The sequence below is a fragment of the Oncorhynchus mykiss genome, chromosome 16, assembly GCF_013265735.2.
Source record: "Oncorhynchus mykiss isolate Arlee chromosome 16, USDA_OmykA_1.1, whole genome shotgun sequence".
Classification (NCBI taxonomy): domain Eukaryota; kingdom Metazoa; phylum Chordata; class Actinopteri; order Salmoniformes; family Salmonidae; genus Oncorhynchus; species Oncorhynchus mykiss.
Window position 1 is genome coordinate 55,998,194 of NC_048580.1, and position 10,775 is coordinate 56,008,968.

At 43.5% G+C, this 10,775-nt stretch overlaps 1 protein-coding gene across 2 annotated transcripts; it reads left to right on the forward strand.

Moving 5' to 3' along the window:
- The first annotated feature begins 318 nt into the window (after positions 1-318).
- Positions 319-10,582, forward strand: LOC110492363 (aladin). 2 transcript variants are annotated; one of them, XM_021566613.2, is made up of 17 exons: positions 319-446; positions 675-786; positions 1,004-1,131; positions 1,222-1,277; positions 1,402-1,493; positions 1,609-1,655; positions 7,255-7,353; positions 8,038-8,181; positions 8,277-8,397; positions 8,513-8,637; positions 9,082-9,142; positions 9,207-9,297; positions 9,422-9,515; positions 9,606-9,673; positions 9,773-9,851; positions 9,932-10,016; positions 10,313-10,582. In XM_021566613.2, the coding sequence occupies exons 2-17, from the start codon at positions 688-690 to the stop codon at positions 10,466-10,468; spliced, it is 1,545 nt and encodes a 514-aa protein (XP_021422288.2). In that variant the 5' UTR covers positions 319-446; positions 675-687; the 3' UTR covers positions 10,469-10,582. The 2 variants fall into 2 exon arrangements, with proteins under 2 accessions (XP_021422288.2, XP_021422291.2); XM_021566616.2 differs by having other exon boundaries at positions 9,434-9,515.
- The last annotated feature ends 193 nt before the right edge of the window (positions 10,583-10,775 follow it).

Here is a 10,775-nt window from a genome sequence, read left to right on the forward strand (position 1 = left end):
TTCGTGTCATGTCTGTTCCACTGACTACTTAGTTCTGTCTTCGGAAATCTCTAAATTACACACACAATTAACGGTTCAAATGTGGTATAGCTAATAATTTGTCCATCAAGGTCTACACACCATGCATTCACTCATCAAAACGGCATTTGAATTGCAAACAACCAGCACGTTTTTACAGTTTGCTTATTTCATCCATGTCACAAATGGATGAAACAGCACCAATGTGAACTGCGAACAGAAGTAGGATGTAATGCCACTATTTATCCGATAGATGACAGCAGAGTATTCACCTCTGGGAAAAGTATGTCCGCGTTGTGGAAATTCGCCGTTTTGTATGCCTTCTTACAGGCCTCCGTAGTTTATGAATCCAGCACGGCGGGATTTGTTAACTGGCTGATCTGTTTGAAGCTGCTGTAAACCTAGCTACATTTTACAGGAAAATAAAGGTAACAACAGTACATGGACAATGTACCACTACATGGATAACTGTGTAGTTGTATTTTGTAAATGTCGGTCTAGCTAGCCTGCTAAGTAGCTAGCAAGTCTAAAGTGTCAATCCAATCTAGCCAGCCAAGCTTGCTAGATAGCTAACGTTAGTGACTAGCTAGCTAATTAAGCTAGCATCTGCATGTGATGGCTGAATATTGAGCTATTAAATGTGATGTATTTTTCAGGAGTAATGTGGTTATGATGTGTTCCCTGGCTCTGTTCCCCCCTCCGCTGTCCGGCTATGGAGAGACTTCTCAATACGACGAGTCCAACACAGATCCAGCAGTCTGGTTTGGGGTGGGTGGGTGGGTGGGCTACCATATCAATGCCAATCCTTGTACTAGTCACCACAAACTTCAGTTACCAAAAACTGTTTGTCACTGTAATGTTTAGATGTTTATTCTTATTGTGTGTGTGTGTGTGTGTGTGTGTGTGTGTGTGTGTGTGTGTGTGTGTGTGTGTGTGTGTGTGTGTGTGTGTGTGTGTGTGTCTAATGTATTTCCATTTGCTGTAGGATTCACATCCTCTGAATCTGTACTTCCCGGGAGAGTCACTGAAACCTCGCAGCCTCCAAGAGTGCAGCAGCAAGGCAGCCTTTCGGGACCACTGTGAGACACTGTACACAAGGAGTGCAGGGGCTTGGTGTGTGTGACACATACACACAGACAGAGACGCACACAGTCAATTCTAAGGCCCTGTTCACTAATTCCTACCTCTGTGTCTGTCTGCTAGGCGTGATGCAGGCCTCTCTGGACTTCTAAATGAAATAGCCAACTCCAGTGCAGAGGGTGAGTGCCATGTTATCTTCATTATTTTACGGTCTTGAAAATATTACTTGCAGACTGCGCTTCAGATAAGAAAGTGTTCTATCATGCAAGAGTGTGTAACTCTTTAATGTGTGTGTGTTCCCAGTGCCCAAGTGGCTAGAGGTTAGCTCTAGCTGTGTCCTGGCTTTGCTACGGTGGGTTTCCTCCTTCCACGGCTCTCTGTTCCCTCATCTCACAGTAAGTGGCCCAGTCTCACAGTCAATTCACATGGCACATTTTCCATCAGTAACAATCAGACAATACTAAACTTGCCAGGGTGTATTGACTGTTGTTGTCTGCCCTTTGTCTTCAGTTAAGCAGCGAGGACATGACTGCTGAGTTTTCCCAGGTGCTCAATTGGTAAGACCACCTTTTTAGTTTGTCCCCAATTAGATCCTTAAATATACCCTCTCTTATGTCCTTGTCAAATATGAGTTATTTATTAACTTTAGGACAATGGTCACCAACCGGTCGATTACGATCGACTGGTCAGGTCAATCTTCAAGGCATTCCCGAGTCGATCACTTCCTTGCGATCCTTTTTAAATTGTATTTGTCCTGGATCGCTCAAATCACCTTGCCTACAGTTTCCACAACCCCGGCCACAGCTAAATTTTATACTAGCCTACCTGAGATTCATAAAACCTTGACCAGAGAGAGAGAGCGTCAAAGAATACAGCAAAGAGCTGCTGTTTTTTGAGTGAGTTTGTCTGTTTATATTCAGCACTGTCTACACTGTTTTATTATTTTATAGTTTGTGTGTATGCATTGATATGTAGGCTACATGTGCCTTTTAAAAATGTATGCTGTTCTGTCCTTGAGCTGTTCTTGTCTATTGATGTTCTGTATTATGTCATTCTGTATTATGTTTCATGTTTTGTGTGGACCCCAGGAAGAGTAGCTGCTGCTTTTGCAACAGCTAATGGGGATCCTAATAAAATACCAAAATACCAAAATCCACACTATACTGAATGAGTAGACAAGTGAATCAATAGCCCTGCGTTTATATTATTATTAGCAGGTCGTCCTGTCTATTTTAATAATGAGGAATATTTAACATTCTCTGTTCATAGGAACAACATGTATTTGTGCATGAGGCAGATGTGGTGCAAGGAGAGTATCACCATCAAGAGGAAGATGATGTCCCCTCTCTCTGGTCAGTCTCACCGGAGGAGGAGAGAGCAGGGACCATGAGAGGCGGACCCTCTGCTGCTCTCTCCCTCCCTCCGCTGAGACTAATGTTGTGTTCAAAACAACTGGGAACTCTGAAATTTCCGACTTCAGTGTGTTCCAAGACAACTGGGAACTTTAAAACAAAATGAGATCCGACTGGGAAAAATAGTTTTGAACGGTCAAATAACTGTATTCCAAGTCGCAAACTTGGGTATCTTTCTAGAGCTCACATTTTCCGACCAGAAGATCGATCAAGACGAGTCCCCACCCACGCATGTCAAAACTAAATGATCGTTGACCACACTCGGCTGTTGTTTTAAATTATTTAAAACTTAACTTTGGAAGTTTCAGTAGGCAACAAATGAATACATGCCTTCAGTGACATTAGCCTACTTTATTCTAATGTTTTCGTCCTTCAGATTTATTCATTCCCACAGTAATTATTTATTGATCAACTAGTTGTGGTTAAGAAAATACGAAGTGACGTGCCTTGCAAAGTTTAGAACGGGCGTTGCCTAGCAACCGCCATTATGAAGCGTCAAATCTTAGGAACGTGCATTGCTTACACCGGAGTTAGTTACAACTAGTCTGAAACACGTGTAAATTCTGATCCCCAAGTCGGAACATAGCTACCTACACCCGAACTAGCATTTCAGACTAGGGCTGTGGCGGTCATGACATTTTGTCAGCCTGTTATTGTCACGAAAATGACTGCTGTTCTCATGGTAATTAACCGTTAATTAACATAGCACATTTAGCATCTCCAGGCCTACACGCATACAAGCCGCTGATGTGCGCCTTTGGAACCTTCTATATTAAAATAAAAATCCATTTAATATACACTTCACAATAAATTATATTAAGAAATGTTTTATTTCAGAAAAACAGAATATGAGTCAGCCTACAGTGCATTCGGAAAGTATTCAGACCCCTTCACTTTTTCCACATTTGGTTATGTTACAACCATATTCTAAAATTGATTAAATGTTTTTTTCCCCCCATCAATCTATACACAATACCCCATAATGACAAAGTCAAAACAGGTTATCAATTTTTGCAATTAAAAAAAAAAAAAAAAAATGTAACCAAAGTTTTGGTTTTAGAAATGTCCTTGTTTTTGAAAGAAAAACATATTTTTTGCCCATTAAAATAACATCAAATATACAGTTGTTAATGACTATTGTAGCTGAAAACGGCAGATTTTTTATGGAATATCTACATAGGTGTAACAGTATAGCTTCCATCCCTCTCCTCGTCCCTACCTGGGCTTGAACCAGGGACCCTCTACACACATCAACAACTGCCTCCCCACGAAGCATTGTTACCCACCGCTCCACAAGACGCTGCCCTTGCTACTTCAAGGTCTCAAAGCGAGTGACGTCACTGATTGAAACGCTATTAGCGTGCATCCCGCTAACTAGCTAGCCATTTCACACCGGTTACACTCACCCCCCTTTTGACCTCCCCCTTTTCCGCAGCAACCAGTGATCTGGGTCAACAGCATCAATGTAACAGTATAGCTTCTGTCCCTCTCCTCGCCCCTACCTGGGCTCGAACCAGGGACCCTCTGCACACATCAACAACAACTGCCTGCCCACGAAGCATCGTTACCCATCGCTCCACAAAAACCGCGGCCCTTGCAGAGAAAGGGGAATAACTACTTCAAGGTCTTAGAGCGAGTGACGTCACCGATTGAAACGCTATTAGCTCGCACCCCGCTAACTAGCTAGCCATTTCACACCGGTTACATAGGTGTACCCATTACATAGTGGCCCATTATCAGCAACCATCATTCCTGTGTTCCAATGGCACGTTGTGTTAGCCATTTTAAAAGGCTAATTGATCATTAGAAAACCCTTTGCAATTGTTAGCACAGCTGAAAACTGTTGTTCTGATTAAAGAAGCAATAAAACTGGCCTTGTTGAGACAGCATTTGTGGGTTCGATTACAGGCTCAAAATGGCAAGAAACAAATAACTTCTTCTGAAACTCGTCAGTCTATTCTTGTTCGGAGAAATGACGGCTATTCCATGTGAGAAATTGCCAAGAAACTGAAGATCTCGTACAACGCTGTGTACTACTCCCTTCACAGAACAGCATAAACTGGTCCCAGCTTTTATGCACCTGTTATGACCACGCCTTCTGGATGATAGCGGGGTGAACAGGCCGTGGCTAGGGTGGTTGATGTCCTTGATGATCTTTTTGGCCTTCCTGTGACATTGGGTGCTCTGTAGATGTCCTGAAGGGCAGGTAGTTTGCCCCCGTGATGCGTTGGGCAGACCGCACCACCCTCTGGAGAGCCCTGCGGATGGGGGCGGTGCAGTTGCCGTACCAGGCTGTGATACAGCCTGACAGGATGCTCTCAATTGTGCATCTGTAAAAGTATGAGGGTCTTAGGGACCAAGCCAAATTGGCACGGATGTGCCTTCTTCTTCACCACACTATCTGTGTGGGTGGACCATTTCAGATTGTAAGTGATGTGTAAAATTGAGTCATGTTTCAACATGAGGTGATGGCGGCAGATGAATAGCACGACAATAGGCCTCAAGATCTCGTCCTGGTATCTCTGCATTCAAATTGCCATCGATAAAATGCAATTGTGTTCGTTGACCGTAGCTTATGCCTGCCCATACAATAACCCCACCGCCACTATGGGGCACTCTGTTCACAACGTTGACATCTGCAAACTGCTTGCCCATATGCGTGGGCTGCAGTTGTGAGGCTGGTTGAACGTACTGACAAATTCTGTAAAACGATGTTGGAGGTGGCTTATGGTAAAGAAATGAGCATTCAATTCTCTGGCAACAGCTCTTGTGGACATTCCTGCAGTCAGCAGGCCAATTGCACGCTCCCTCAACTTGAGACATCTGTGGCATTGTGTTGGGTGACAAAACTGCACATTTTAGAGTGGCCTTTTATTGTTCCAAGCACAAAGTGCACCTGTGTAATTATCATGCCTTTTAATCAGCTTCTTGATATGCCACACCTGTCAGGTGATTGGATTATCTTGGCAAAGGAGAAACGCTCACTAACAGATGTAAACACATTAGTTCACAACATTTGAGAGAAATAAGCTTTTTGTGCGTACGGAAAATGTTTGTATTTTTCAGCTCATGAAACATGGGACCAACACAATGTGAAGACGTGTTTTTATTTTTGTTCAGTGTAATTAATTAAATATATATCACTAAGCGTTTTATTAGGTCCCACTGCTTTAGTAAGATGGCTTCTTGCTTGTAAATAATTGTATAACAGAGTTCTGGATAGGTTGTACTTTATTGATAGATTCTCAAGTGTATCTGTCCCCTTGTCTGTAAACATCTGATAATACTTGGCCAGTCCATTTTAAGCCCATCATTTAAACATATTACCGATCATACTTGACTTAAAGTTGCCGTCCATTAAAATGTATTGCAGGTAGATCGTCTGTTTGGATGCATCAATTACAAATTCACTCTAATTGTAGGCAAATGCTTTATGCCGCCTTGCACAATCAATGAACCAATAGCATTTTGCCTGGGCCTGTACGTTTTCTCTGACTCATGAATAGAGTATGCGTAATAATACAGTCCACATTCACTGGTGATTACTAGAATTGTTTTAATTTTTGGACTATAGGCTTGATAAATTATGTTCCAAAGACATCTTAAATGTTTATTTTTTTAATATATGTTTTTCTGCTATGTGTAGGCCTATGCAGTAGGCTATTAGGCTATGTATTTTACACTTAGTGTACAAAACATTACCAACACCTTCCTAACATTGAGTTGCACCCCCTTTTGCCCTCCAAACAGCCTCAATTGTCGAAAGCGTTCCACAGGAATGCTGGCCCATATTGACTGCAATGCTTCCCACAGTTGTGTCAAGTTGGCTGGATGTCCTTTGGGTGGTGGACCATTCTTGATACACACTGGAAACTGTTGAGCGTGAAAAACCCAGCAGCGTTGCAGTTCTTGACACACTCAAACCGGTGCGCTTGGCACCTACTACCATATCTCGTTCAAAGGCACTTAAATATTTTGTCTTTCCCATTCACCCTCTGAATGGCACACATACACAATCCATGTCTCAATTGTCTCGAGGCTTAAAAATCCTTCTTTAACCCGTCTCCGCCCCTTCCTCTACACTGACTGAAGTGTATTTAACAGGTGACATCAATAAGGTATCATAGCTTTCACCTGGTCAGTCTGTCATGGAAAGAGCAGGTGTTCCTAATGTTTTGTACACTGAGTGTACACTAACTTTTTTTCTTCAGGTTTGGGCTCATATATAGGCCTATATGTATGCATAAGCTATAATATGCGTATGGGTGTTTTGAATTAATCATCACCTTAGAAAGCGCTGTCCATATCGTGTTTGACTTTGAAACAACATCCACAACGACCATGTTTTCCACTCAGTTTCAACCTTTTGTTGAACTTTCTTCAAATTGATCGATCACAATGAAGTACGTTTTAAAAGCATGATACGGTTTTGATGGTAAGTGTTTGATGTGATTTTCAATTGCATCTGCATTGATGTCAGAGTGGTTAGAGAGACAATAGAGCCCTCGGTACCAGGCCATTAATGACCTGACGGTCGTTAGGGAGTTGGGTACAACCAACGCACGTACAGAGTGCATAGGAGGAGATTTCCTTGGCTTAATGTTCACGTGGAATATCACTGCGGTCACGACTCGTGACTGCTGGTGTGGCAGTAATACGGTCACCGCAACAGCCCTATTAAAGATCAATGTTTTTTAAGCCCTACTGGTGCAACCAGACCCAGTTGTTGCTCCCTGTGTTTCAGGTCGGACTGTGCAGTGCGGAGCTTCGCCTGGCACCCACACACCCAGAAGTGTGCTGTTTCCCTTTTAGACGACTCCATCAAGATCTACAACCCCAAGAGGTAAGTAGCAGACTCATGGCCCAACTGCCGGTCTGTTGCAATGGTGCTGTGTCGTTGACTATTAAACTCTATGGGAGTTTCTCAACTCCTCTTCTCCGGGGCCTGAAAATTGATAAGTGGTTGAGGAGAATGCCAATTCGTTAGTAGGTGAACAGAGGAATATGCTCACCTCCTCGATTACATCCTTCGGCAGAGGGTTCACAAGAGTATCCTACGGTCGGCTCTCGCGGAAGAGTTTTGAAACCAGTCACACCCCCTTTGAAACAGCTGTTGTGTTCTCTGAGGAGAAAAGAATGCACATATTTGAAAACAAAACTTACCTTTACTTAACTTTTATCTAAATGTCTAGCACAACTATCTAATTACATTTTTACTAAACATATTTATTTTGGGATTCCTAAACGTGATTTACATGATGACGCGCAAGTGGAGAAGGAGAGTCATTTCATATAAGCGGAATTGTTTCCTCTCCTCGCCGCCTCTACTTGATTATTTTTTACCTTTTTTCAAAAGGCGAGGAGAGGACGTGAGGAGCCGAGCAAAACCAATTGAGAATCTTCGTATGGATTCAGATAAAACCTATGTCCTCAAAATCATATTCAGTCAGACCAACCTAGTGCAGTGTTAAACTTGTTCTGTCTCTTTCTCCGTCTCTCTCTCAAACACTCTCTCTTTCTCCCTCAGTGCTAATACTCCCACCCTAAAGCACCGTCTGCAGCACAGTGTGGCAGCCCTGCAGTGGAAGCCTCTGTGTGCGTCTACCCTGGCTGTGGCCTGTCACAACTGCCTGCTGGTCTGGCACGTGGACCCCACCTCGTTCTCTACCAGGTATACATGCTCATTATTATACTCTTCAACTTTCTTTTTCTCCGTCCTCCCTATTTCTCATTCATTCTCTTTTTATCTCTTCTTCCCTCTCACAGACCTTCTTCTGGCTGTGCCCAGGTCCTGTCCCACCCAGGCCACTCCCCTGTCACTTCCATGGCATGGTCACCTAACGGATCTCTCCTGGTGTCGGCCTCTCCCAGGGACACTGCCATGCTGGTAGGAACCAGCAGTCTCAACCTCTACTGCTACTCAACTGTGAAAGTATTTTACTGTGATGCTGGAACATCCTTGTGACTCTCTTTCTCTCTGTCTCTGTTTCTATCTCTGTCAGGTGTGGGATGTAGCTGTTGAGAGCTGTGTGCCTCTCTACCGTGTGGGAGGGGGAGGAGTCACATACCTATCCTGGTCCCCTGATGGCAGTCGCGTGCTGGCAGCTACACCCTCCTACCTCTTCAGGTCAGAGACAGTAGTGCAGGAGAGCTTTATGTCGTTAAGGCTCATTATCAGCAACCAACTCACTCCTGTGTTCCAATGGCACGTTTTTAGCTAATCCAAGTTTATAATTTTAAAAGGCTAATTGATCATTAGAAAACCCTTTTGCACGTATGTTAGTACAGCTGAAAACTGTTGTACTGATTAAAGAAGCAATAAAACTGGTCTTCCAAAGGAACACATGAGTGATGGTTGCTGATAATGGACCTATGTAGATATTCCCTTCAAAATCATCCGTTTCCAGCTACAATAGTCATTTACAACATTAACAATTTCTACACTGTATTTCTGATTAATTTGATGTTATATTAATGGACAAAATATGTGCTTTTCTTTCAAAAACAAGGACATTTCTATGTGAACCCAAACTTTCCAACAGTAGTGTGTGTCTTATGTGTGTTGCTGCAGGGTTTGGGAAACTAGGATGTGGACTTGCGAGCGGTGGCCTTGTCTGAAGGGACGCTGTCAGGTGAGACACCTGTTCTGTGTGAGTGTTTGTGTGTTTGGCTAACTGTCTCTCTGTAACTGTCTAGTCTGGCAGTTGGAGTCCTGATGGGAGTCGGCTGCTCTTCAGTGTGCAAGGAGAGACTGTCATCTATGCCCTAACTTTCACTGACACCCCAGGTACACACACAAACACAAGACCATGTATGATATGAAGCACACCAACCTCTTACAGTTGTTTTACACTGTGTGCTGTGTGCTTGCGTTGTTTGTTTTGATGTAAGTCCTCCTCTTTCTCCATTAGGGATGCCATTAGGGATGTCAGGGGGGCCGAAGGCAGCAACAGTGGTGGCCGACCTGTCTGAGACAACCTTAAATACACCAGATGGAGATATGGCGTAAGGAAAGGCCTGGGTTAACTAGTCATTCACTAAACTAGTTATTGATTAACCTTACAGATTAGCCTATTGTGTATGCATGTTTTTCAGGGTCGGAGGAGAGATCCAGTCGCTAGCGTGGGACCCGACAGGAGAGAGACTAGCCGTGCTTCTCAAAGGTCAGGCTCCTTCCCTCCTCTCCTCTTTCTCCAAGTTGGAAAGTGTGTTTTGTCATTTCTCTCCTCCACTCACTTCCTCCCTCTTACCTGTTCCATCAGGAGATGCTGAAGCAGGCCGGCCTGCCATGATCGCAGTGTTCAAGACTCAAATCAACCCCGCTTTTAAGCTTCTGCCATGGTAGGTGCTCTAGTATGTTACATATCCAGGAGGGTGTATCTCTATATCAGTGTTAATAACTGTCTGTCTATGTGTGTCAGTGGTTTTGTTCACGGGGAGACCGGGACAGAGCCCAGACTGATGCAATTCAACCCCAACTACAAGCATGGAGCCCAGCTCACTGTGGTCAGTCTCTACAAACGCTGTTCTTTACATTTAGGGGACCACCAGGCATTTAGATGTTTCCCCGCAGTGCTGCTTAAAGCAAAAGTTATTAAAGCTATTTGTTTGTTTTTTGTTTTACTCAAAAGTAGTTTATGCATTGTCATTTGAATGGGAAAGATGGGCAATGAGACTTCCACTAGAAATGGTCTACACACTGATCATTCCATTTGACATGGCTATTGATGTGCTGCAGTGAATAGAGCACGAGGTCTAGCTAAACTCATCTCAGTGACACTAATGATGTTGTCTCTCCACAGTGTTGGTCAAATGGAAAGATTACTCATGTGCCTTTTTGCTTTATGAGTGCTGGGAATCCCCAGCCCGGCCTTGGAGGCAGCCCCTCTCCCCCCCTGTCCCAGGGCAGGACAGCAGACTACGCCAACCAGACACTCTACACAGAACTCATCTCCTAACCACACACACACACGCAAACTAACACAGAAACCATATTTCAAGTCATGTTTGTAAGTACAATTTATAATTTTTGGAACACTTGTTAAATAAACGTGTACAAAGTGTTATGCAAATTGTTATTTGTGTCTCTTTTTATGCCTAGTCCAAGACATGGCAAGAGGGTTGGTGGGATGAGGTTAAGGTCAAGCCATCGCCAGTTTGTTCTTTCAAAAGATGGGAATGAGTTGATTGGGAGGCTTCAGTGTGTCTTTAATGATGTTTCTTAAATCATCTCCATGTTCTAGGTAAAGGAGTATACTGTATCGT

Bases quoted from the DNA above. Each gene is read 5' to 3' on its own strand.
- LOC110492363 (XM_021566613.2), top strand. From the start codon at position 688: ATGATGTGTTCCCTGGCTCTGTTCCCCCCTCCGCTGTCCGGCTATGGA. The intron at 7,354-8,037 runs GTAAGTAGCAGA...TTTCTCCCTCAG, and splicing joins AAGATCTACAACCCCAAGAG to TGCTAATACTCCCACCCTAA. The intron at 9,143-9,206 runs GTGAGACACCTG...GTAACTGTCTAG, and splicing joins GTCTGAAGGGACGCTGTCAG to TCTGGCAGTTGGAGTCCTGA.